At 47.6% G+C, this 27,649-nt stretch overlaps 2 protein-coding genes across 6 annotated transcripts in view; both read right to left on the reverse strand.

Annotated features, from left to right (window-relative positions):
• The window catches only part of NFRKB (nuclear factor related to kappaB binding protein), a 30,772-nt gene extending 22,187 nt beyond the window's left edge, over window positions 1-8,585 (reverse strand). Inside the window, exons 1-7 of one of the 3 annotated variants that reach the window (XM_083162861.1) lie at window positions 8,431-8,585; window positions 6,882-7,020; window positions 6,182-6,383; window positions 5,134-5,261; window positions 4,839-5,013; window positions 4,624-4,728; window positions 3,358-3,431 (exon numbers count right to left, since the gene is read on the reverse strand). In XM_083162861.1, coding sequence (XP_083018987.1) covers window positions 3,358-3,431; window positions 4,624-4,728; window positions 4,839-5,013; window positions 5,134-5,261; window positions 6,182-6,383; window positions 6,882-7,010 — 813 coding nt within the window. In that variant the 5' untranslated portion in view covers window positions 7,011-7,020; window positions 8,431-8,585. Of the gene's footprint in view, window positions 1-3,357; window positions 3,432-4,623; window positions 4,729-4,838; window positions 5,014-5,133; window positions 5,262-6,181; window positions 6,384-6,881; window positions 7,021-8,312 lie in introns of all 3 variants that reach the window. The other 2 variants (XM_083162862.1, XM_083162863.1) reach the window with 2 other exon arrangements.
• Window positions 8,586-17,834: 9,249 nt separating this feature from the next.
• PRDM10 (PR/SET domain 10) overlaps window positions 17,835-27,649 on the reverse strand; it is a 44,858-nt gene continuing 35,043 nt past the window's right edge. For all 3 annotated transcript variants that reach the window (XM_083162866.1, XM_083162864.1, XM_083162865.1), the window contains exons 13-23: window positions 25,564-25,911; window positions 25,204-25,359; window positions 24,256-24,435; window positions 24,056-24,166; window positions 23,767-23,967; window positions 22,107-22,238; window positions 21,855-22,025; window positions 21,426-21,566; window positions 20,240-20,390; window positions 19,679-19,788; window positions 17,835-19,410 (exon numbers count right to left, since the gene is read on the reverse strand). In XM_083162866.1, the coding sequence (XP_083018992.1) occupies window positions 19,222-19,410; window positions 19,679-19,788; window positions 20,240-20,390; window positions 21,426-21,566; window positions 21,855-22,025; window positions 22,107-22,238; window positions 23,767-23,967; window positions 24,056-24,166; window positions 24,256-24,435; window positions 25,204-25,359; window positions 25,564-25,911 (1,890 nt within the window). In that variant the 3' untranslated portion in view covers window positions 17,835-19,221. The remainder of the gene's footprint in view (window positions 19,411-19,678; window positions 19,789-20,239; window positions 20,391-21,425; window positions 21,567-21,854; window positions 22,026-22,106; window positions 22,239-23,766; window positions 23,968-24,055; window positions 24,167-24,255; window positions 24,436-25,203; window positions 25,360-25,563; window positions 25,912-27,649) is intronic.

Genomic DNA, 27,649 nt, shown 5'->3' on the forward strand with positions numbered 1-27,649 from the left:
GACTCTCCACCTTTGAAAGACGCCTTCAAGCAGCTGGTTACTGCTCCAGCTCCACACACCTGGTATGTAGTTTTATATACTTGTAGGCAGATTGCTCTTCCTTCTGAACTCTGATACCCTAGTCCTCAATAACATTTGGTAGGTGGATTCTCTAGTTTTTAATTCCATTAAAACCTAAGAAATCCATTTCCGGGAACTGGAGATATCTGCAGTCAAGCAAGCTGTCCTCCCACCAGAAAATTATGAATAATAAGCCCATTCCACTATACACCCCTCCTCTGCGTATTAAACATTCTCTACCACCCTGGAAGTTATGTATCAGGGCCCCTTCATTCAGCTCAATGCCCTCTTCTCCCACCATCTGTGCAGTAAAGGGGTAATTAGTGGAAATTACTGATCCAGGCCCTACATGCTGAGCGGTTGATATAATACCCCCTTACCAGCCGCAGGACATCAAAGCTTATTTGGTCTATCTATAATACTTTTTTTTAAATTCAATAATTTTTATTATTATTTTTGCATGTAACAAAGAAACCCCCCCACATATAAAAACACACATAGAATGGATTGGATGACAGATGGAGTTGCAAGTCCAATTATACAGCAAACAGAGTAGTAGTGAACCAAAAGGCATAGCAGAAATAGAACATTCTAGAAGTTGCACTACTGCGACGTGATACAGGATATATGTATAAACCCGAGGGCGCCTACTCGGGTAGAGATTAAGGTGATACCTTATATGAAGCATTCATGCTCACTAGAGGGGAGCATTTAGTTTGTATCAGAGATTAACCTACAACTATTTTAATAGTTACGAAGCAAAACCATCCATCACGGTTACCAGAACACTAAAACAAATCGCACCCCCCAAAACGCCCAAATCAAACCACCCCTCATAACCCCCCACCCTGTACTACCCATCCCCAACTAGGGTGCACTTGGATCCCTAAACTATAGCCCCATCCCAAGCTTTAACTATCTATCTGACCCCTACCCCCCTCCCAGCTTACTATACTAACCCTCCCCCCCCTCCCCTGCTGATACAGGATGTTAAATTAAATGAACGTGGTGACTTGAGGGCAGTTCCCCCAGGCTCCAAAAACATCAATTCAATATTCGGCGTCCCCACTAAATATATGTCTACTTTTCCCATTCTAAACTGGCATATATAATGAAACATTTTGTGCAAAAGGGTACATGGGAACAGTTAGAGCAGGCCTAACAAAAAAAAAAAATTTTTTTTTACATGAGGGCATATCGGTACGAAACGGTTATAGCCTAGTTATAAGGGTACATATTAATTTAGTCAGAGCCAAGAGAATTGCAAAAACATTGTATTTTTCCAAGCAGCATGCAGATCTAGTCGTGCCAACTCAGCAGTCCCAAAAAAGGATCTGTATATATCGATGCGAAGCTAATCGGGCCAGTTCTTCAGTCCCAGGAAGGATCTATATGTGGCATACAGTAGGTGATCTGGCATCCACTTGTAGGCTGGAGTGGGATCGAGACTCTTGTAGAGCATAGTCCAGAATTTCAAAACTTCTCTGAGAGGTAGCAGGTATATAAACGGATGTTTAATCGTAGCGTCAGGATCTATAAGGGTGAAGCATGGTATATAAGCAGGTCCAGAGAGGTGCAGCAGGCTGTTGGGAGTCACAGAATCTTCGTATATTGTTACAGGATAGTGAGGAGACGGAAACATATCCACACAAACTGTTCCCAGCACGTAATCCATCGCAGGATGCATAGAGGCTGTATCAGAATGAGTCAGAGGCATAGAGTCCATGGTCATGGAGTATTCCCCTCGAGTATGTAGAGCCTCATCCTTACCCACATAAGCAACAGGAGCAAGGTCCTGGGGCGCATTGGCAGTGAATGCAATAGGAGGGTTCTCATAAGCATATGGAGTACCCAGGGCACAGTCATGTAGTACAGACAGCTCCCGACACAGCCTGTCAGCAGTATCATTTATAGCCTGTAGTATACAATGTAAAAGGCTCACCATTTTAGCGTCAGGATTGTACAGATCTAGGCCAGATGTAATACTCAGTCCACTTGTCAGGTAAGGGAGACCTTTAATCAGATTTGCAGGCTCAGAAGAAGTGGTGAGCGCTCGTGGATCCCAGTCTGCGTGTAAGTCGCGTCACAGATGTATCCCAGGTCAGGGGCGAGACGACCAGTGCTGCACCCGCACCCCCAGCCAGCCAAGCAGCGCACCTCAACAGAGGCGTCCCCCGCTCACCGCTGTAAATTCACTGGAGGGTTGCCGGCCACCACCCCCCGCCAGACCGCCGGACCAGGCACCTGCGCCGCTTAGATGAGAGGGCGCGCTCCTGGATCTCCAGAGCCGCCAGCGGATCCAATATGGCGCCCGCACCAGGAGGATAGAACAGCCAGTCAGGCCTGCACCGTCGTTCAGCTCTTTGTGTGCCGCCCAGGCAGGAGAAAAACAGCACGGGGGATCAGGAGCAGCTCCGGAGCCTGTGGGGGATGTTTTTGAAGGTTGCTGGGACCACGGGGAAGGATATTTAATGAGGATCTGGACGGAGCTCTAGCTCCCCGCGTCCGCTCGTGTTGCCGGCCAAGCCACGCCCCCCTATCTATAATACTTTAACTGACCCGGCATATACTGGGTCACCTAAGTGTCCATCTCCGTGCTTTGCTCCGCTCCTCTGGAAACCCCCTTCTGAAAATCCTGCGTTTGCCCCTGCGCCACACAATAACCAGTGCATTACAGCAACACCTGTGCCATACCATAACCAATGTATTACAGGCCCAAACAGCACCACATCATAACCAGTGCATTATAGGCCCATACAGTGCCACACCATAACCAGTGCATTACAGGCCCACACCCCGCCACACCATAACCAGTGCATTACGGGCCCACACCATGCAATACCATACCATAACCAGTGCGTTATAGGCACACCCACGTCCCACACCACAACCAGTGCATTACAGGCACACCCCAGGCCATACCATAGCAAGTGCATTACAGGCACACCCCTCGCCATACCATAACAAGTGCATTACAGGCACACCCCTCGCCATACCATAACAAGTGCATTACAGGCACACCCCGCACCATACCATAACAAGTGCATTGCAGACACACCCCGTACCATACAATAACCAGTGCATTGCAGACACACCCCGCACCATACCATAAAACCAGGTAAATGCAATTGCGTGTGAACTGCAAGTCATCAGTAGGTTCCCATCGAGACTACCCAATCATTTAACAGATAGAACCAACCAGGTTAATTAGATTAGTACGACATGATCACTTTTTTTCTTCTTCTAGACTGCAATACGCCGCTGTATCCCATAACCCGCGGGTCAGGCCACACTCACCGGCTGGTGCTTCCTCTTCTCACTGTGTTTTCTCAGCAGCAGTTTCAGGTCGCTCTCCGTCAGCTCTATTTTGTCTGTAACAGAACAGACACGTGTGAACTATAGATGTAGGCTGCAATCGTTCCCCTATTCTTATTACTGTCCTACAGATACACATTTGGAGGTGGGCACTAATTGATGCAATTCAATGTGTGCCAACATGTTTTACCATACACCTCTATGGCGGATGGTCGTAAGATGCAAATTCTGAACCACACATGGCAGAGACCTGAATAGGTCCTTGAGATGCCAACTAGAAAATTTACCATGTTCTACTCTTTAGGGGAGATTTACTAAACTGGGAGTTCTATTTCACATGGGATGCTGCTATTGGCAACCAATCAGAATCTACTCTGAATGGCACCTTCTATAACAGGCATTGTCCAAACTGTGGCCCTCCAGCTGTTGTGAAACTACACATCCCAGCATGCCTTGCCATAGTTTTAGCATTCCATAATAGCAAACCTGTGGCATGGCATGATGGGACATGTAGTTTCACAACAGCTGAAGGGCCACAGTTTGGACATGCCTGTTCTATAAGATAATCGATAGTATCTGACTGGTTGCCCATAGCAACATCCCATCTGAAACAGAACTCCCATCTTAGAAAATTTTCCCCATTGATGCAGATGTATTCAGCCCAAAGAAGAGATACAATTGAAAGTTAAAAGGCAGCCAATCAGCTCCTAGCTGTCATTTTTAAAACCCAGACTGCAACATGGCAGTTAGGGGCTGATTGGCTGCAGCAGAAGGGGCCGCGGTAAGGGCTCTGGCAGCTGCATCCACTTCCTCCGAGAATGTGTAAGAAAGGGAAGGAAATGTTCTGCAGCCCCTGCTAACGTGGGACGTGTTCTCCACCAGGTGAATCTCAATCACAGAACACTGCACCTCATAACTAGGTCTGGGAATTGGGTGCCTACCCTAAACTACCTCACCACTAGAAGCCCATCACTGCCGCCATCTCATCTAATGAACTCATCACTTTCCTGGGAAAAACATATCACAAAACGGCAATCTGCACCCACAACACTTTAGACCGGCTGGACTAGTGCCATAGTGCTTATTGCATACTCACTGCTCAGCAGTGTTCCCAATTCACCTTCCATATGTCTTCATTTTACCGCAGATAAATTCTGCATCTCCGACTATACATTCAGGTTTGAGTGGCTGCTGAGGATTCTGGGAGCTGTATCTCTGACACAAATGCTAGGGATGCACCAGTCTCACCTGCGGTTTTCATGTCCTGAGTGGAAAGCGTGGGGATAGAACGGAGAGGAACGGCAGCTCCCGGAGAATGTGTGGGTGATCCTCCAGGAAGCCAGGAACTGAAATCTACAGATAAAATGTACAATTCCTGTTAGGACCCAGCAATGAGCCCATTAATGAGCCCATTAATGAGCCCATTAATGAGCAGTAGAAATATCCAGTGACAGACGCCTCACCTTCCTCCTCTGAGGACAATGTGCCATCTCCACACTCTTCTTTCACCTCTCGTAGGATCTTCAGGTAACGGCGCTGTGCCCGCCTCTCTCTCTCCTCCGGAGAGTTACGCAGTGAAGGGGGCTTCCTCTTCATCACAAGGTCTGGCCCATTCTTCCTTGCTACATCCAGTAGCTCCTACAATAAATATATAAAATGACTGGAGAGATAGCAAATTCAGTTACACCACATAAAGCAGAATAGTCTGAGCCTATTGGTCACATGGTAGTCAGTGTAGATATGAGAATCTGGCTATACCTTCCTGGATGCCAGGATCTGTTTCAGCAGGGTGTGAAAATACTGCTGCTGAGACGTCAGGTATCGCTTGTATTGGGACTTCAGACACAGCTGCCGATACTTCACCACCTCAGGGTTCAAGTGCCCGTCTGAAACACAGGAATAAAGCTCAGTACACCTGAGCAATAGATCTCTGAGCAATTGCTCTGACCAGAGATGGTTGCTGATAAAAACTAGTCTCTGCCGGGGGAAGCCACTGGTTGCAGGAGAATACTCCTCTGACCAGTGACCAACCCAGGGATGGTCGTGGGAGCACGCTCCTGGTGACAGTCACCCTGTACACATGGGGATATGGTCACTCAGATTATGGCTGAGATTGCCCCGTGTGTACAGGGCTTTACAAACACTATTTAAATATTCATCCTATAATCCCAGAACAGACCTGGGAAGTACAAAAGCCGAGATCTGGGAAAAACAGCCTAATTCTTTGTTCCAGTCATGCGATACAATCCAGGCTTACCCATGATCTCAGGCCAGGCACCTGATAATGTGGCCTTTAACACCAGCAAACCATTAAACATTATAATATTCAGTTACCCAAGAGCCCCCTTTAGTGTTTTATAATTGAACATTAACATAAAAACATTAACTATGATTTGGCCTTAAACTTAAGTGTTACAGATTATGCTTTGTCCATGTGTAAATCAAACAACAGATGACAGGTCAGTTATATGTAGGGATAAGACACGTTGGGGTCCATTGTATACAGCGTGCTGTACAGAACGGTGGGAGGGAGCTCCCGGGGGTACTTAATCAGTGCACTGTCATGTCGGAGAATGCCGGTACTCGCGAGGGTTTAGTCACGAGAACTGGTGATGTCTAGGGTCTCAAAACAGCATTGCCAACCTAACTTTTTTGGATTTCTGCTCGCACCCCGAGAGAGAGAGCAGAAATCCACTAGTCCAACATAGCAGCACGCTGATTTGAATAGCTTCGGGAGCAGAATGGAATCAACCCTATTATGGCCATATATTACACTGCTTATTTGGGAAACCGCAATAATCCTCACCACGGAACAGTTTCTGTGCAATATGCAGCGGGTTCCCAAAACGGAAGTTGTCTCCCCTGAAGAGAGCCTGGACGATCTGCTCTTGCTGTCCGGCGTTTTCTTCCGGGAATTTAGGCAGGAACTGGCGGAGGTGTTCTCGCTGCGAGTCAGACAGAACATTTTTCCACGTGTCCATACTGACCACGTCAAAGAACAGCTCCGGCTGCGGAAAACAAGAGGAGGTGGTACGGTCTCAGCGCGAATCACAATAACACTCTATAGATCCATCCCAAACGTTCTCACCGTAATACACAAATCATAAAGTCCTATAAAGTGAATTAAAGATAGAATGTAAAGGGGAGTGAACAGTTTACCAGCATGTATTCTGGCTACCACTAGAAAGTGATGCCACATTTATGTAACAGAAGTCATGCCCCCTCTATTGGCTGACTGAATGTGGCCTTTAGTTGGAAACTTTAAATTACTTTGTGTAATACTGTGTTGGAGACCAATCTGATCACACAACAATTACCACAACCCAGAACACTAGTAAAACAATTACATTACAAGTACCAGTTACCGTGGGAAATATTAGTGAGGCGATCTACACTTTGCTGCGTTTAATGAGGCTAAAGTGACCAACAATTTATATTTTAAATAACACAGCAGAACGTTGTACATGTCTATGATAGGACACTGAGGACATCTTCACAGAACTCACATCCTCCAGCAGGTCTTCAGGAAGGCTGACTTTTGTTCCTCCCAGCAAACACTCCTCCATGATACCTGTCCCATTGCTGCAGTGCCCCAGATCCAGGGGATCAGTCAGCATATTGTCAAGGGAATCCATGGCGTGTTTACTAGTGAGATAATAAACAGAGGATAATTACTATAGAGTGGGGAAGTGACAGCGAGTGGCAGATGCTGACACCGCGTTGTCACTGCTCAAGCGGTAAAGGCCTCCATACACTGTGACTAGTCCAAATTGTCCTTAGGGACACAATTTCACTTTAGCTTCTGCAGCAGATCCCTGGGAGGGCTCACTTACGATAAGGCACTTGATGCCATTTTCACATACAATTTATCATATGTAAAAGAACTCCCTGGGAGCTGGCGGGGAAGTCAAGTGAAGTTATATGCAATACAGCACAGCTGCTAAAAAGCACATGCATTGTACCACTGATGAGTCCGATTCTGACACACCTTATGTTCTGCCTGTCCTATCTCCGACACGCACAAGACCACGCAACGGATCGGATGTCATATACATGCGATTTGGGACAATTTTTCCAGATTTCCGTCGGAATCAGGTGAAATTGGGCCAAATCACAGTGTTTGGGGGCCTTAACTCACATAAGGCCATGCTCAATATGTTAATGCAACAATCGCACGTTACCAATACAATGCGTCTGTTTTAATGTTAAACTGTACAGCATACACGCGTGTGACATTGCATGTGAAACTAAATCCCATTGTGCCCAAAACTGAAACGCAAGAATATTAGTTACCAGAGCAAGAAAATGCTACATAAAAGACTTGTCTCAGTTTTAGAATAGAATCTTGCCAATTTCTGACACCAAACATTGCCCTCTGTGTGGTGCAGAACTTGTCCAAGTGCCTGTCCCAAACGTTACATGCAGAACCTTTCCCGCACATGGCACAGAGCATGCCATAGGGTCTACCACAAACAGTAGCGTGCATTAGAGCCCGTCCCAAACGCTGCATGCAGAACCTGACCAACTCCCCATCACACACACACATGGCGCAGTACCTGCCCTAGTGCCCACCCCAATCATGACACAGTACCTGCCCTAGTGTCCACCCCAACCATGGCACGGTACCTGCTCTAGTGTCCACCCCAACCATGGCACGGTACCTGCTCTAGTGTCCACCCCAAGCATGGCACGGTACCTGCTCTAGTGTCCACCCCAACCATGGCACGGTACCTGCCCTAGTGCCCACCCCAACCATGGCACGGTACCTGCCCTAGTGCCCACCCCAATCAAAGCACGGTACCTGCCCTAGTGCCCACCCCAACCATTGCATGGCAACTGCTCTACTGACCACCCCAACCATGGCACAGTATTTGCCCTAGTGCCCACTCAACCATGGCACATATTCTTTCCTAGCACCCAGCCCATATGACACACACCTTGCTCTAGTGCAACCAGCCAGTCATGGCACAGTACCTGCCCTTTTGCTCGCCCACACCCGGCACAGTATCTACCCCTGCACCCGGGGTGTGACATTGCCCCCTGGCTGTTGCTCACCTCCCCTAGCTGGAGACACACATCTACCCACACCCAACAGCGCAGCACTCCCTCTTCCGCGGCATCCTGCCCGGTACCGGCTTCCGCTTTCCCCGACGGAAGTTGTACACCGGAAGCAAACAAGCGCACGCGGGGCTCATTTCCTGTATCCGTCATGCAGCGGCGGCGCAGTACGCAGCAGAGAGTGTCTCGTCGAACGTACACAGAGCATTGTGGGGCATGTAGTGCGGGGATTTATGGCTCTTCCCCCAAAAGTTCAACATATAATAGGTCGACAGGATCAAAATGACGACAAGCAATAGGTCGACATGAAAAAGGTAGACACATGAAAAGGTACACATGAGTTTTTTGTGATATATATATAAATATATATATTTTGAACCGGCTTACATCGCCATCCATGTCGGCATAGACCATAGAGCTGGGGTAGCCAACCCTAGTCCTCGAGAGCTACCAACAGTGCATGTTTTGCAGGTCTCCTCACAGAATCACAAGTGAGCTAATTAGCTCCATCTGTGGATCTTTTGAAATGTGTCAGTGATTAATGATTGCAGCTGTGCAGCAGCTAGGTTGTCTGGAAAATGTGCACTGTTGGTAGCTCTCGAGGGCTAGGGTTGGCTACCACTGCCATAGAGCATCCTTGCCTACCTGACCCTCTCCATGCAGGAGAAAATGCTCTGTTCCTGGACTTCCCTGGTAATGTCTGATTGCCATCACCTGTGGTGAAACAACTTTACTTAGCTCCCCACAGGTGATGGTAGTCATACATTACCAGGGAAGTCCAGAAACAGAGCATTTTCTCCCGCATGGAGAGGGTCAGGTAGGCAAGTATGGCATAGAGGAAGAATATAATAGTGTGCTCGAAGCATGGTGAGCGCAGCGTCATAGTAATTGAGGGTCTATGTCAACAGTTGTCATCACTGATGCAAAAATAAATAAAAACTCATGTCTACCTTTTCATGTGCCTACCTTTTTCATGTCGACATTTTGATCCTGTTAACCTATTACATGTCAACATTTTGGGGTAGATCTATTGACTCTCTATCTAGACCAGTGGTCGCCAACCTGTTGCTCGTGAGCTACCGGTAGCCCGCCTGAGTAAAATGGGTGGCTCGACCACTGCACTCTGCCCGGTCCGGCTGCTTGCTGATGCTGCTGCCTTGCCCCACCACTGCCTTAGCCCGCACTCCTTGTTCCGGAGGAGACCGGCGCTAGAATTCATATTTGACCTCTAGCATCTGACTGGGAGCACCGCGCTAAGCGCTCCCGTCACTTCCGTGTGACGCTGCAGCACTGTGTTCCCTGTGAGATGCTAGAAGTCAAATATGACTTCTAAAATATGACTTCTAGTGTGGTGTGGGGGAAGACAATGGAGAACGGACTCCTTAAGTGGGATGATGGAGCTGATCTCCGAACGCTTCAGCAGCCAGCAGCGATAAGTTTATTAGGGAGGCAACTGCCCACTGTGCCCATGTGAAAAAACAGGCATAGTGGAGGGGGGCAAGCATTAAGTCGGGCATTGCGGAGTGTAGCATAATGCATTTTTGGGGGCTGTCCTGCTTCCCATCTGGGGCTGTCAGTGAAAAATTTTCATCCTGTGAGCAGGATAATGTGGGGGTCTGTGTCCGCTGCTCCGTGGAGAGCTCCAAGCCGGGGCCCTCTGGTTGGTTCCACCGACCAAACCTGAGTGAGCAGCGTCTCTTTCCTCAGCTATAAGGGGTGGCTCGCGTCACAGCTGGCGAGGGCCGGGCCCCTATACCGCCTGCGCCACCCATGTCTCCTGGTGCTGATCCGAATACATTGGTTCCACAGCAGCAGCCTGAACCAGCCTGGGTTCAGAATCTCTCCTCTTCGGTAGAGGCGTTGGTTCAAATTTCCAGATCGTTGCAAACTTTGTTTGGCGCCTCTGCAACCCGCAGACGCTGTAGTGAAGCCCCCTTGTGTCCCTACTCCACAGACACTGGCCATGATTCTGATGGAGAGGTGGTGGACACGGAGGAGGAGGGGGAATCCAGGCAGGAGGATCGCATGACACAAGCACGTGTCGATGCTCTCATTAGAGCTGTACATTCCTCGTGTAAGATTAAGGCCGACCAGCCTGCTGTGGAAGAGACTCCTCTGTTCAAACGGAAGAAGGAAATGGCTGTTCTCCCACCATCGTCACAGCTTAATAATATCCTGAAGGAGGCCTGGTCACATTCCAACAAGAAGTTTCCTGTGTCCAAGCACCTTACCTCGGTGTACCCATTCGTGGAAGCGGATAGCCTCAAGTAGGAATCCTCTCTGCATGTGGACGCTCATGTTGCCCGGTTAGTAAAATCCACCACACTACCAATTTCTACAGTGACATCCCTTAAGGACCCCACTGATAGGAAATTGGAATATCTCCTCAAGATCATCTTTTCCAATGCAGGGGTCGCAGCACAACCGCTGCCTGGGTAGCTTGGGCCATTTCAGACTGGGCAGCTGAGTTGCTGCAATGCATCAACTCTGGCACTCACCGTTCAGACTTGATCAAATGCTTGGACCTTGTCCGTGAGGCATCTGCGTATTTGGGCGAGGCGACATTGCATTCCACAGTGCTGTCCTTTTTGGGAGAAGTCCTCTTTGGTCCAGAAGTGGACAAAATCGTCTCCACAGTAGCCACTTCCAAAATGGCTTCTTGCCTTCTGTTCCCCCAAAGGTGCACCTGCCTTCCTTTCGTCCACAGGGAAAAGCCAGGGGCAAACCCACGGTGAAAGCTTCCTCTACCATAAAGCGTGGTAATCCCCCTCGTGGCCAACAGTCCTGGTCCGGTCGCCATCAGGCTCCAAAGCAGCCTGACAAACCTGCCGCATGACTATCCATCCCCAACAGAGGTGGGGGCCCGTCTGCTGCAATACCACACAATGTGGCAGGTGACCACCTCCAACTCGTGGGTGACATCTATCGTCACCCAGGGGTACTCCCTGGCATTTCAGAAACTTCCCCCGACCCGGTTCTTTACTACAGCCTCCCCTTCGGACCCAACAAAGGCGCTGGCATTGACACAGGCCATCCAGACCCTTCTCAGAACGGGGGTCATACTTCCTGTTCCTCCTCAGCAGAGGGCCACTGGTTTCTACTCGAACCTTTTCCTAGTTCAGAAACCCAATGGGTCTTTTCGGCCAATATTGAACCTGAAGGACCTCAATCCCTTCCTCTGGGTTCCACGGTTCAAAATGAAGTCCCTGCGCTCCATCCTTCAAGCGCTCAAATCAGGGGACTTCATGGTATCCCTCAATATAAGGCATGCTTACTTGCATATTCCTATCAGGGAGGACCATCAGAGGTTCGCAGTCTGGGACCGGGCACCTTTCAGACTCCCCACAGCGCCCAGGGTCTTCACCAAGATCATGGCAGTAATGGTAGCCACCCCCGCGTTAAGGGGGTGCGCATATTGCCATACCTTGACGATCTGTTACTCTTGGCACAGTCTCCAGCCACCTTGTCTCTCCACCTGCAGTTGGCGATTCAGACTCTTCAGTCCCACAGTTGGATGATCAACTGGAAAAAGTCTTCCCTGGCTCCAGCTCAGTCCATGCTTCACTTGGGCGCACTCTTGGACTCGCAGGCCCAGAGGGGTTTTTTGCCTCAGGAGAAGGTATCCGCCCTAAGGACGCTTCTGCGAGACTTCCTGCATCATTGCAGAGTCTCTCTTCACCTCTGCATGAGAATCCTGGGCAAGATGATGGCTTGTTTCGAGATGGTGGAGTTTACACATTTCCATTCTCGCCCCCTGCAACTGGAAATCCTTCACAGATGGAATCAAACAACCGGGTTCCAGACTATTGTTCTTCCTCGGCTCCACTCCCGAAACCTGACAAGAGGCCGTCCGTTTGCAACTCCACACTGGATTCTCCTCACGACGGATGCCAGTCTGAGAGGCTGGGGAGCCATCCTGGAGGGTCATTCTTTTTCAGGGACTTTGGTCAGGAGAGGAATCAAGCCTTCCCATAAATGTTCTGGAACTCAGGGCGATCTTCTGCGCTCTTCGCCAAGCAGACCAGCTCATAGAGGGTCATGCGGTCAAGATTCAGACAGACAATGCCACAGCAGTGGCTTACATCAACCATTAGGGCGGCACTCGGAGCAAAGGGACCATGAAGGAAGTTGCCTGAATACTAGTTTGGGGGGGGGGACGACACCTCCTCACTCTCTCAACAGTCTACATCCCAGGCGTAGACAACTGGGAGGCTGACTCTCAGCCGCCAGGACATTCAGACGGGAGAGTGGATGTTTCACCCGAAGGTGTTCAAGTCCCTGGTTGACCGTTGGGGTCCTCCCCAGATAGACTTGATGGCCTTGCGACTCAATCGCTAGATCCCTTGTTTCGGCACCCGCTCCAGGGTGGACGCCCTGTTGGCCGCTTGACCATTTAAAAAAATCTATGCTTTTCCTCTGGTGGCGCTACTGCCTCAAGCAGGAGTCTCTGGTGGCCATTGTAGTAGTTCCCAATTGGCCCGAGACGGCCGTGGTTTTCGGACCTGCAGGATCTGTCCATGGCACCCCCATGGCATCTGCCCTTGCCCCCAGACCTTCTCACTCAAGGTCCGTGTTGTCATCCAGACCTGAAGAGATTGGCTTTGACGGTCTGGCTTTTGAGACCCAGATCTTGCAAGCAAAGGGCTTCTTCTCCTAGGGCCAGATGTATCAAGCTTCAAAAAGTGATAAAATGGAGAGTGATAAACCACCAGCCAATCAGCTCCTGTTTGTCATGTTACAGTCTGGATTTGAAAACAGACAGGTAGGAGCTGATTGGCTGATGGTTTATCACTCTCCATTTTATCACTTTTTGAATCTTGATACATCTGTCCCAGAGTGTGGTTCATACCATGATTGCGGCCAGAAAGCCCTCTGCCCGTGTTTCCTACCATGTGTGGCAAGCTTTTCACCGGTGGTGTGCGGAGAAAGGTTTCCCGTCCAGAGAATTCCTGTTGACTTGAATTTTGGCCTTTTTACCGCCTGTAAACTTGGCTTGGACTTAGGCCTTGGTCTGGCTTCCCTAAAAGTTCAGGTTTCGGCCTTGTCGGTCCTGTTTCAAAGGCATCTGACTAAGCACATGGCTACCCAGACCTTTCTTCAGAGGGTTCTTCATTTGCAGCCCCCTTCACCCAGTACAAGCTCTACAAAGACCCACATTTGAGCCTCTAGATCAGGCATTCCCAACCAAGGTCCTCAAGGCACACCAACAGTGCAGGTTTTAGTGATATCCAGGCTTCAACACAGATGGATTAATCAGAATCACTCAGGTACTAATTATGTCACCTGTGCTCAAGCCTGGATATCACTAAAACCTGTACTGTTGGTGTGCCTTGAGGACCGTGGTTGGGAATGCCTGCTCTAGATAGTGTGGATCTACGTTGGAAGACCTTTTTGCTGGCGGTGGCGTCGGCCCGAAGGGTCTCTGACTTGTCGGTGCTGTCTCACTCTTCGCCCTTTCTGGTGTTCCATCGTGACAGGGCAGTGCTCCGCATGAGACTGGACCACCTTCCTAAAGTGGTCTCTCGTTTTCATTTAAATCAGGTGCTTTCACACTGTAAAACCTGCCTTGTCCCGGTTTTTGAAACGGTTCTTCAACCGGGTCAGAGCAAGTTAAACCCCCTCCCGTCCTCTTCGCTCCATCGCTGACCGCCGACTGACCTCTCACCTAATCACCTCCTCCCACTCCCGTGTCCAAGATTACTCTCGCGCTGCCCCCCTGCACTGGAACAACCTCCCGCCACCCATCAGGCTATCTGATTCCCTTACCTCCTTCAAGCACTCCCTCAAAACCCACTTTTTTCGACTAGCCTATCCCTCCTCCTAACCTCTTTTGATCCTCCTATCCTGCCTCCGTTCCTACTTATCCTATTGTATTTCGTTCGTCCACCCACCTATTTTTAGTATGTTAACTCTTATGAGCAGGGCCCTCCTTCCTCACGTACTCACCCTAACTTATTACCTCACCTGTGCTCCTGTCCTGTTCTTCCCTTCCTCTACTTCATCTTCAGTCTCCTTGACAATTTTGACACCTACTTCTGAACTGATGCTGATTTTAGTTCGACCAGCTATACCCCTATTTATACTGTATCTTTCAACACACCCTGTACGTTACCTTGTAATTTGTTTTTTTTGTTTGCTATGTACGGCGCTGCGGACACTTTGCGGCGTCTTATAAATAAACGTACTTCTACTACCCCTTTCACATTGCATGTTGTAAACGGTATATTACTGGTTGATTACCGTTTTTGTACCTTTCCCATTGAACTCGTGAAAGGTACAAAAAACGTAATTCACCAGTAATATACCAACCATTCCCTGGTACCTGGCCTAGACTAGTGGATATTTTGAAAGAGCTCTCAGAAAGAGGCTTCTGAGCAATATCTTTCACTATATTGTCTAGTGCCGTGGTGTCAAACTCATGGCCCTCCAGCTGCTGTGGAACTACATGTCCCAGCATGCCCTGCCACATATTTTATATAATGAATTGCTATAACCATGGCAGGGCATATTGTTATGTGTAGTTCCACAACAGCTGGAGGGCCATGAGTTTGACACCACTGATCTAGTATATACACTCAATGATGATTCATGTCTGCTGAACATGTAGGTCAAATTGGCTATATATCCAAATGACCTTCATGTTCAGCAGGTTCCAGTGATGTCGCTTAACGATATTGTATACAGATATTGTTCAGTGTATATGCACAATATCAGGACCCCAGGCCCAAAGCTCTGTGATCACACTGATCTCTGGCAGAGCTAACCCGAACTGTGAGCTATAGCAAACTACCATACACATGGTATCCGGATGATAGGTCTACTACAGTGTCTAGGTTGACATGCACTAAGTAAACATTGACAAAAGGCTGACACAAGCAACAGGAACTTTTCCTAATATTTAACATTTTTTGGCGTTTTCCATACTTTACCATTCCCAGGGCCAGATGCCCTAAGCTGACAGCCATCCAATTAGCTCCTAACTGCCATATCAGACTGTTTGAAAAATGTCAGGTAGGGGCTGATAACCTGGAGAGTGATAAACAGCCAGCATATCACTTTTGAAGCTTAGTGCATCTGGCCCCCAGTTTGAGGGGATGCAGTCAAAATTCTGACGGTCAAAATCCCGACATATAGAATGTACAGGTGAAAGTCAACATGACTTTGTGTGGACAGGTCGCCATGGGGTTTTTTCACAGTTTTTTGACACGACATGTGCCGACAGGCGGTATTTCATGCCCTACCATCCACTAGGGCTGGGGTAGCCAACTCCAGTCCTCGAGAGCTACCAACAGTTAATGTTTTCCAGATCTCCTCACAGAATCACAATTGAAGTAATTAGCTCCACCTGTGGATCTTTGAAAATGTTTCAGCTAGTAATTAGTGCACCTTTGCAGCAGCTAGGTTGTCTGGAAAATGTGAACTGTTGGTAGCTCTTGAGGACTGTGGTTGGCTACCACTGCACTAGGGCGTGGTGGGAGAATAAAATAGCATTGCGAGTGGCTGCGGTTCACTTCCAACTGTGTCCATGTCGACATTCCGGTCAAAAAACAGTGAAAAAGGTACTGCTTTCCTAGCACGGCGCCCACGATCTAGATTGTATGTGTGGGGCTGATATCTCAAGCATCTCATGCATCTTATGTGTTTGTGCGGCATACGATGCATGAGATGATGCAATTGACGCGATCGACGAGATTTTTACATTGCAAGCATCTCATGCATCTTCTGTGTTTGTGCGGCATGAGATGATGCGATCGATGAGATTTTTACATTGGAATCAATGTAAAAAGCCCCCAAAACCCAAATTTTAATTGCTAACCCCCCCTCATGGGTGAAATGGCCCCCCCATTGTTAACGCCACCCTGAAGCGTGGCAAACGCAGCGAGCCCGCGAGGGGCGGCGGTACGCGTCCTCCGACCTTTTCATACCCCCACTATCCACGTCGGCGTGGAGTTGATTTTATATAGTGTGGCGAGCGCAGCGAGCGGACGCGGAATACATGTAAAGTAGTCCGTGTGCGCTCGCCACGCTTCGGGCTCGGTGGCACGCTGCGCTCGCCACACTATATAAAATCAACTCCACGCCGACGTGGATAGTGGGGGTATGAAAAGGTTGGAGGACGTGTACCGCCGCTCGCTGCGCTCGCCACGCTTCGGGTTGGCGTTTAAAATCCTGATGGCGTTAAAAAAATCGTGAGCCCCCAATAACCATTGTTATCTCATGGATCTCATGTATGCATAAGATCCATGAGATTAAAAAAAATCGGGTCCATCGCGTTGATTGTATGCCTTAAGTACAGGCATACAATCAATGAGACGGGCGCCGTGCTAGGAAAGCAGTACCGCGAAAAAACCCATGTCGACCTCAACCTGTCGACACAGTCATGTTGACTTTTTCACCTGTACATGTCGGTATTTTGACCTTGTCGGGATTTTAAATGTCGGTATTTTGATCCAGTCGGGATTTCATACCAAATCCAGTCTGAGTCCACATGGATGTCATCAGTGCCTGAAGCATGGTGATCAAACAGTCTGTGAGAGTATGTGCTACATTAATTGTGGGTATATGTCGACAGTTGTCAACATTGATACAAAAACCTGAAGAAAAAAGTTGACTTTTCCATGTGTCAACCTTTTGTCAATGTTGTCCAAGTGCATGTCGACCTATTGACTTCAATCCACACCCTATGCATCATATTCCTTGACTGATCCAATGACTGCCCTTGTCAAGTAATACAAGCAGGTTAATTTCTTCTACCAATGAAAAGACACCATTTTTTTTTCTAGCCATCCATCAATCATTATACAGCGTTGTGTATGTAGACACCTCTGTGGAGGACAATCAGGAGCCCTTTGCGCCGGAAGTCACTAGATGGCACCCGACGAAGCAATTTTAGTGTTGCTTCATTTGGGGGTGCGCACAGCCGCCAGTGTGAACGTAACTGTTACGTTGGTCCGTAATTTAATGGGCTGATAACTAAAGTATAGAGAGGGTAACAGAACACGGTTAGTGCCTGCAGGGCAGAAGCTTGTGAGATTTCATGAAAGAACCCCCCCCCCCCCCCCCCTCAACCTCGGTCCTCAAGTAACCCCAACAGTTCATGTTTTTCAGGTCTCCACACAGAATCACAGGTGAAATAATTGGCTCCACCTGTGATCTTTAAAAACGTCTCAGTGAGTAATGGGTGCACCTGTCAGGTGACCTGGAAAACATGCACTGTTGGGGGTACTTGAGAACAGAGGTTGGAGAACCACTGTACTAATATATTCTCAGAATTATTCCCATGTCCTCAGCTAAAACAAACACTTTCCTGTTTATAAAGGTAGAGGAGATCTATCACCCGTTAAATACAAAATATTTTTAGATTCCAAGGAGATAAAAAAAAAGAAAGAAATTATCCAGGGCTCCGTAGGGTGTATTTATTTTTGTAGCTGGACAATACGGTCCCTGCAGTCCTGTAAGGAAAGATAAATAGTGCAGCCAGTCTTCACAGTATCTTGCACCTTTGGGTCAGAGCTCACAATAGTTTGGGGGTTATAAAAACTTTTACAAAGATGGAAACCATGGGGGGCTATGGAGAGAAGTCACTGTCAGTTGTCAGTAGGACGTCCCATCCCATACACACATGGCATTTATCAGTCATAAATGCACAAAACTTGGCACATACTCAGTACAGCGTAGGCCACATTGATTCCTATGCAGTAACACACGGGCAATGTAGATAATCCAGCAGCACACATTGCAACCGACGAGTTTCATTAAAGCCTATATACAAGGTCCGTCTGTTTCTGCATAGTCAGAGTAAATGGATAAATACCAGTTCTGTAAGTGGGGGTAAATGTATGAATCTTAGAGAAGCGATATCTATCCCCATAAAGAATGTTATTCGCAAGGTGATAATGCTCTAGCCAATCAGCTCCAATATGTAAATTGACAGTTAGGGTCTGATTGGCTGGAGCATTATCACCTTGCACATACCATTCTTTATGGGACAGATACCCCTTTCTCCAATCTCCAAGATTCACACATTTACCCTGGTGTCCGAAGTCAGATCTGTCTGAAATTAAAGTTGGGGGGGGGATTACATTTGTGACTTTCCTGTTGCACATTTGATAAAATGGAGCTCTTCACAATGTGGGGTTTCTAAAAGAAAAGATGCAGAAGAGGAAAATCTGCATTAAAAAAAAAAAAATCCTATTTCCAAACAAATTACACATTTTTAATTCCAGTATATCCCAAGGAAGATCCATAGAACAATCCGTATAAGGCTGGGGGTCCAGGTCACATTACTACGGAACCAGTAAGTGAAATGTTTTCCCCACAGTTCAGAGCGGTGGCGCCCACAGACACACCCACGGGCATGCTGTGGATTTACTTTCCTTTGACGCAAGGAACGGAAACTTTGCCGCCTCTATTTCAGTTATAATAGTTTGACGACATCAGGTCAGATTCTTGATGTGGTTGAGAAGATCTTTAAATACAAGGAATGAAAGAAGGTGAGGTGCGACCACCAAAATCAGCATTACCCCCCTGGGCAACAACTGAAACATGATTTATCGCCCTGTGCCAAGGCGGCCAAAAGTGACGTACATCCAGGTCTGGGCTAATCAGTGCTGCAAATGTTAATAAATAAGACTTCAATGCAACAAAAGATTACACATGGCAAGTTCTGTAGTTCAGCGGTCACGTCACATCAGTCTGCCAGAACAAATGACCGAGAGCCCTGTTTCTGAAGGAGCTATGGACACCTTGGCAGGACAATTCCCTATGGGGTCCATCTGCATCCTGGTGTCAGGGCTTGCTGATATGCACCTCACTGGTCCCATTCATGTTGGTGGTGGTGGTGATTATGTACTGAGTCTGAGATGGGTTGGCTGAAGTCTGCTCCAAGTGCTCAGCGTTCGTGGACCCCTCCTCCGTTAATGCAGAACATTTCTTTATCTCCAAGTCACTCTGCCCCTCCGATATAACATAATGCGTCTGCACAGGGAGACAGAGACCGTAAATAAGTATATCTGAAGGACTGTATAGCCCAGGCATGTTCAAACTGTGGCCCTCCAGCTGTTGTGAAACTACACATCCCAGCATGCTTTGCCATAGTTTAAGCTTTCCCTAATAGCAAAACTGTGGCAAGGCATGATGGGACTTGTAGTCTCATAACAGCTTGAGGGTCATAGTTTGGACATTCCTGGTACAGCCCCTTTTTATAGAGTGGGATAAGTAATATCACATTCAACACAAAGGTTACCTGGGTCACCGCTTTCACTCGACCACCATTGACTGGGGTAACAGGGGTGCCCACAGCGGCTTCTGCAATAACATACTGCCCTTGTGGTAACATCATCTGGATCTCAGACGCTGCAAAGGAAAGAGAATAAAGTGAGGACGTTTTAATGGGCAGCAGTAACAATTCCCTTAGTCCTGATAGGATTTAATCATCTGGATTTAATCATCTGCACAAACAGGAAGTTTGCTCATACACAAACATCTGCATTATACAAGATGCACTGCTGGTTAAAAGGCAAGAAACTCCCCGCCTCCCTGCAGTCGCTGGTTATTACCTGCTGCTGACAGGCTAAAGCACATTATTTTTTCGTATGTCTATTTTAGAACAATATAGCAATCACTGAGTGAGCTGTAGATAAAGCAGATCTGTAGGCACACTGTAGAAATGGTGTATACTTCTCATGGGCTGCATAAAGGTACCTGGTCAGTTATGCTGGAGGCATCAGATGATCACGTATTGTGTTAGTAAACTAACCCCATGATCAAAGCTACACACACCACCCCCAACAGCATTCAGACTTACGGTAACCCCGGAAAGAGTTCCAGCCGCTGGGCAGGTATGCGTGCTGTACTGTGGAGTTGGTTTGCGTATGAGATGTTGGCGTCTGCATCTGTGATGGGCTGATATCCTGTTCTGCTTCCTGCGATGAGGGACTGAGAGACTGTCCTCCAACCTGGGAATGATCAGAGGCAGAATGCCATCATTAATTACAGGGATCACTAAGTACAGCAATACCTAGGCTTATAGTGGTTACATTTCGAGGAAGATACCCGAGAGGGGGGTTTGTGTGTTGGTGGCAGGCTCAGAGACACGCTCTGCTGGTAGTTACCTGAGAGGGAACCTGTGTGTTGATGGCAGGCTCAGAGACACGCTCTGCTGGTAGTTACCTGAGAGGAGACCTGTGTACTGCTGGTAGTTACCTGAGAGGAGACCTGTGTACTGCTGGTAGTTACCTGAGAGGAGACCTGTGTACTGCTGGTAGTTACCTGAGAGGAGACCTGTGTACTGCTGGTAGTTACCTGAGAGGGAACCTGTGTGTTGATGGCAGGCTCAGAGACACGCTCTGCTGGTAGTTACCTGAGAGGAGACCTGTGTACTGCTGGTAGTTACCTGAGAGGAGACCTGTGTACTGCTGGTAGTTACCTGAGAGGAGACCTGTGTACTGCTGGTAGTTACCTGAGAGGAGACCTGTGTACTGCTGGTAGTTACCTGAGAGGGGGGCCTGTGTGTTGGTGGCAGGCTCAGAGACACGCTCTGCTGGTAGTTACCTGAGAGGGAACCTGTGTGTTGGTGGCAGGCTCAGAGACACGCTCTGCTGGTAGTTACCTGAGAGGAGACCTGTGTACTGCTGGTAGTTACCTGAGAGGAGACCTGTGTACTGCTGGTAGTTACCTGAGAGGAGACCTGTGTACTGCTGGTAGTTACCTGAGAGGGGGGCCTGTGTGTTGGTGGCAGGCTCAGAGACGCGCTCTGCTGGTAGTTACCTGAGAGGGGGCCTGTGTACTGCTGGTAGTTACCTGAGAGGAGACCTGTGTACTGCTGGTAGTTACCTGAGAGGAGACCTGTGTACTGCTGGTAGTTACCTGAGAGGAGACCTGTGTACTGCTGGTAGTTACCTGAGAGGGGGGCCTGTGTGTTGGTGGCAGGCTCAGAGACGCGCTCTGCTGGTAGTTACCTGAGAGGGGGCCTGTGTACTGCTGGTAGTTACCTGAGAGGTGGCCTGTGTGTTGGTGGTAGACTCAGCCACTTGGATGTGCTGAACTTGGATTGCATGCTGGGTGTATCCTTGGGAGTCTTGCAGCTGTCCCATGTCCACTGTGGAGTGCTGGGACTGATGAGGTGATGGAGCCTAATAAAAGAAACAGTGTCTAACAAGCACAAACCAAAATCAGCACATTTACAGCGTCTAACAAGACCACTCCTATCAATATGTTCTCAATAAACACTACTTAAGGAGATAAATTGTTTAATACTTCTAAATAAAGCCCCAGTGAGAAACGGGATAGAATTATAATAATGATGTGCATGAGACACCCTGTGCACTTAGGGGGTGATTCAGTGAGGCTCGCTAAACAGCGGTTGTTCGCTGCTTACCTAGCCCATAGACGCCGCCTGCCGGCCGAGCATTTATTGTTACCTGGGCTACTTGCACCACCTGGAGCTGTATGTGTTGCGGTTGCTGCATGCCGGCTGTAGCAGGCGACACTGGGATGTACTGGATCCTCTGGTAGTCACCCTGTGCCGTGCGGTATTCTGTGGTCAGTGTCTGGGATAGCTCTGTCATTGCTTGTGTCAGAAGATCTGTAGTCTGATGAGAGGATAAGCAGGTTAGCATGAGGCGAGTAAGGTCAAATCGTGTACAGGCAACAGGTAGTAGCCGCTTACTTACCACCACAGTCTCTCCACTTGTGCCGTCAGCCGTGAGCACCGTCGGTGCTGTACTGATCATAGCGGTCTGCGCCGTGATAGGCATCAGTGCAAACTCTGGGTGCTTCTTACGTATATGCTGAACCATCTTTGTCTAAATAAAAAGGATTATTATGGCTGTAAATTACAGAACGGAACAGACCGAGGCAAGTCAAAGATCAGGCTTTCAGCTCATTTACTTTTTTTTCTATTTAGTTAAAACACCAGCAATATAGTAATTGCCTAAGGTGTTACAGTTTGTTAGCAGAGGGTAAGAGGTGTATGTGACAGTGGGAGTGAGACCGTGACTGTTCTACAATAGAATGCAGTGGAGAAAAACAGGAGATTTGTAATTGGATTTAATCCATGGGTCCAAATTTCTCTGGGGACAAAGAAGCTGGGTCAGAGGCTCCAGACGGGAGTATGAAACGGCTACCCCTTCTGTGACGGAGACGTGAAAGTGTGGCCAACACAACCACCCTACTTTGTGGGCATATGGACAAAATTAGGTAACGTCTTCATCTGGTTTAAAGAAGACACACAGGTATGTATATGATCACAATCAGTGCTTACATTGTGAATTGGGGGTTCCCTGAATAAACCCCTCTCCTGCTTCAGTTCCAACAACTTTGCCAGATGCATCAATGCCCTCAGCTGCCTAGATATGGAAGGGATAAGCCTCCAAGTCCCAGGTCATGAGGACATCTCTTTTCAAGTGTTAAGTAACATAGTAACCTAGCCACACCATTAATGCCAAATATGGTAAACACTCTGATTACAACGGGTCTTAGATGTTCTAAGCGTGGCAGAGGATACAGCTTGGCATTTGTATCTATGTACCAAGCGATCTAGAACAGTCTGGTGTAATGAGATAGGTGACAAATGAGTCTCCTCTCAGACACTCCTGCGGACATTCTGAAGAGCTGATGGTTGTCACAGACAGTGGAAGGTCGTTTACAGATTCACTATCACCCCTTACCGTTATGCCAGGTTAACTGTGGCCAATAGGTACATTACGTAACATGTAGGGCTTTGTGGTTATTGGTGTAGACAGCTGGCCATATCCCCTTGCACTGATCAGATTGCTGGCACAAAACAAGGACCAAGTGGCACCACCAGTAGGGCTACAGGAACAGGTTAGGGTGTGTTTTGAAAGCAGAGAAATTACGCAAATGTGCATAAAGGAGGGTAGAAGCTGGACAGCACACAGGTCAGTCTACAGGTATGTAACTCTGTATGGGTAGAAGCATTTATGTCTGTAGTAAATGCCTGTGTTACAGGAGGCACTTACCAGACAGGTAGTCTGGCAGTATAAGTGGTGGCCCAGGCCCTTGGATTAATGTTATAGAGCGGTCTCATTCCCATCCCATTTCTGTCTCCTGCTGCCCTTTGTCTGCATTCAACAGTGTCTCACTTGTTACATTTCCTATAGACTAATAAACATGTGGGCAAAGGATATTCTACATATAAATGCTGTAATCCATCTTATTACGTGGTAATATCCACACACAGGAATAGTTAGGTTATCCAGCAGCCTAACATAGATCTAAAAGTAAATGCTTGGTAACGCCAACCATTCAGGCATAACTAACACACATCTAGAGAGCCCAATCCGGCCCAGGAAGAGAAGAGCTAGAACTGACCTTACTGCTGTACTGTTTGGCGCAGTGCGGGCAGCAGACTGGCGGTGTTGCTATTGTTCCAGTTAGCTGGGTATGAGTACTTAGCATGGGGTCTGGCTCTCCTGGCCCAGCAGGACGGAGTTTCCGGATGCTCGGAGGCAGCTCTGCACCAGGGTGGTTCTTAAGGATGTGCGCTTTCCGCTTACTGGCACTTTTGTAAACCTGTCAGACAGAAAAGTAGAACATTCTTAGAACAGCCAAGACTCTCCCGGTGATCTGGAGTGTGTTAATTGGGTGTTACAAGGTTTACCTTCTCACAGTACTGGCAATAATAGTCCCGGTTGGGTTTGATTATGGGCAATGTCAGTTCAGGAACCTCTTCAATCTTCATTTCTGGGTGTCTCTTTGACAAGTGATTGACCTAAAGCAGAACATGGAGAACTAAGAATAAACCAGGTGATTACCCAGAACAGACTGAGCACCGCAGTATATGCATGTCACCCTCCTCACCAGCATTCCCCTTCGCCGGAATCCCATCATGCACACACGACACTTGAACATGAAGCTTTCATAATCTGTGGAAGCGAGGCGCGGTTTGAAGGCCTTGGTGCGCCCCGTACGATCTGCCTTTTTGGCTTCTCTCTCTGGATTGTGTATGCGCTGCATGTGTTCTCTCAGCTTGTCTTTTCTCTGTAATAAACAATAAAATGAGTGTGCAACCTTTCATGTCCATGCGCAGCTAGAAGGCAAAGTGACAGGGTGGTGCTAGGATAAAAAAAAAAAATTTTTTAGGAAAAATATTAAAAATGTATATACACGTCTTTTTGACAGCTAAGAATAATAAAACAAACAGACACAAACTAATCAGTAACCAAACAAACAATCTCAACAACATCCAAATAAAGCACAACCAGGAAGAAGTCACACAAGCCTTGTACACACTATGTGATCCTCCGCAACAGCACGGGGCGATATAGGGAATATCGCTCAGAAGTGCCAACATGAGCGATTTCGCTCATTATAGCAGCTATGTGGCTTAAGAATTTTAGTACATATGAAAATACAATGACACTACTGCTAAAACAAAAATGGACAATAAAATAGGTTTTGATTTACCAAGCCATGGAGAGAGAAAAAGTGGACAGAGATCAAGTTCCAGCCAGTCGGCTCCTAACTGCCACACCACTGCCGTGTTTGAAAATTACATTTAGGGGTAGGTTGGTTCATAGGGTCTCTCAGTGGTAGATGTATGTACCAGGCACTATCACTTCTCCCTTGTCACTGCTTAATACATCTACACCTCAGTGTGTCTGTCTCCAGCAGTACGGGGGACTCACTCATACATATACGTGGTATTACCACCTCATGCACACATGTAACAGCCTGGGTCAGAACCCATACCCAGCAGAGATGGGGTATGGACGACTGCCCCATGTGTACACACTGAGCAAAACTCACTTTGAACTGCTTGCCACATGTGGAGCAGAGGAAGTCCTTGCGGTCAGAGTGCCTGAGCATATGCAGACGCAGCTTGTCTGGGCGGCAGAACGCCTTGTCGCATTCCGTGCACTGATAGATCTTCTCCGAGTGGAAGCTACGGACGTGTTTCTTCACCTGGGTATGAAAATACATGAACGTTAATAGCATATGCCTATGCTAAGTACTGACCGAAAGAATGTGGGCAGTAAAGTGTTCTGAAGAAACATACCACATGCGATCCAGAACCTCAATTTATAACAAGTTTCAAAATAGGATGGAGACCGAATACGATCATATGTGAACAGCTTGCGTTGAAAAATCAGAAAATTAAAGACTGACCTGGATGAAATCGGAGAAACGTTTTTTACAAGTCGGGCAACTGAAGCAGCCATCGACAACGTGAACAGACACATGGTCCTTCAGGAGGTCCAGGCGGTCAAAAGATTCCGGGCAGAAGATACACGAGTAAGTCTTCTGGTCTAGGTGGAACTTCATGTGGTTCTCCAGAGAGCTTGTACTGATAAAGCCCTTGTTGCAAATGTCACAGGTGAGGGGGCAGTTGCTGTCACGGCCGTGGAACCTCAAGTGCTGGTCGAGCTTGTCCTTTTCCCGGAAGGCCTTCCCACACTGCAGGCATTTGAATGGCCGATAGGTCTTGCGGATGAAGAGGTGCTGTAGTGCAGCGTTCTGCAAAAAACAAGACACCTGTTATTGGAAGCTGAACAGATGTAGAAGCAACGTTAGTGAGTCAAAGTAGGGTTGGGATGGCAGTGAGGGGTGTTTGGTATTTTTCTGTATAGGGTGACAATGTTGAATGGATTTCTCCTGCCCTGGCTATGAGAACAGCAGGAATGCAGGGTCCAACCTACCTGCAGCTCCAGCTGAGGGGTCAGCGTGGGGAGAGAGAGAGACCTGTTACCAGCTGTGCTCTGTATTTTAGATACTGGAAGACATTGTTTTTGGCTAGTTGTATTTAGGGAACAATGATGTCTCAGCAGGAACCATGAATGGTGCATAGTGTATGTATTTAAGTGGAAGCAGCTTAGCTGCAGTCTGGAAATCCTTTAGCACAACACCTCTCCACATGACGAAGACAGACACAAGTAACATCAAACTGACAGTATCAACTTTATATCATACAGGAGAATTAATCCCTCTATCCTAGCAGCTAGTATATAAGCAGATACCCCGTTACAGGTGTACAAGTCTACAGAATAGAACTTCCACATGGTCAAATCTACACAACAAACCCATCTGTCTTTGCCACATGGCTGGAACACAGGGGGTTATTTTGGTTCACTCTCTGAAAAATTCCTTCTTAGATGGACAAAACCATGTACACTGCAGGTGGGGCAGATGTTACTTGTGCAGAGAGAATTAGATTTGGGTGGGGTTTTTCTTCAAAGTGAGATCTATATTGCAGTGTAAAAATAAAGCAGCCAGTATTTACCCTGCACAGAAACAAAATAACTCACCCAAATCTAATTCTCTCTGCACATTTTACATCTGCCCCACCTGCAGTGCACATGGTTTTGTCCATCTAAGAAGGATTTTGTCAAAAAGAGTGAACTAGAATAAGGCCCACAATGCTGCCTCCTCTCCCCTTTCACTACCTGATGTCAGTACGAACCATCCAACCTGCAGTCTCACAGCAGACATTATTCAAGATAAACAGCTTCCTGTCCTGCACCAAAAGCAATGTCAACAGGTGCTCCATGTATGAAAGTATGGTCTGAGTGTTGTATCATTCAAGACTATAGAGGTGCATTCAGGAGAAATGGTCCATAAGGTCAAACACGGTCCTCCAACAACAAAAGACAAACGGTTGGCCTGCCATGGTCTCAGAAAAGACCACAAGAAATGTATTTTATCAGACATACAAACATCCCATTAGGGATCTAGTCCGTTAGGGAACAAAGGAAATCCTCACTCTCTGCAGGTGGTCAGCGCACAAATAGGCTTCACCGAGAACACCAAGCCACACCATACTCAGGGATGCGATAGGATCCTGAAAATGTGAACTGATATTACAGTGGTAATCTATTTAGCAATCGTTCTTGTGAGGAAGGTGACCAACCTCAGTTTGCCGCTTCATATAGAACTGGAAGGTCCCTAATTTTCTGGATACAAGCAGTCCTAAGTAGATAGATTTCTAGACCCCTGGCAATCTCTGAGAAGTGATCTCCTTATACCTGGAGATCACTGGAATGCATCAAACAGTAACTGAATCTCAGTGGAATTTTGATAGGTACTTGTTTCCTAGCACAGCGCCCGTCGCAGGTGATCGCATACCTTAACTTAACGCGATTTCAGGGCTATTTTTAGCCTTTTCCCCGAATTTTAAAAAAATCAAGTCCATCGCATGCCTTAAGTTAAGGCATGCGATGCGACCGATGCGATGTATGCGATTCTACATAGGGAACAA

The sequence above is a fragment of the Crinia signifera genome, chromosome 19, assembly GCF_055691185.1.
Source record: "Crinia signifera chromosome 19, ASM5569118v1, whole genome shotgun sequence".
Classification (NCBI taxonomy): Eukaryota; Metazoa; Chordata; class Amphibia; order Anura; family Myobatrachidae; genus Crinia; species Crinia signifera.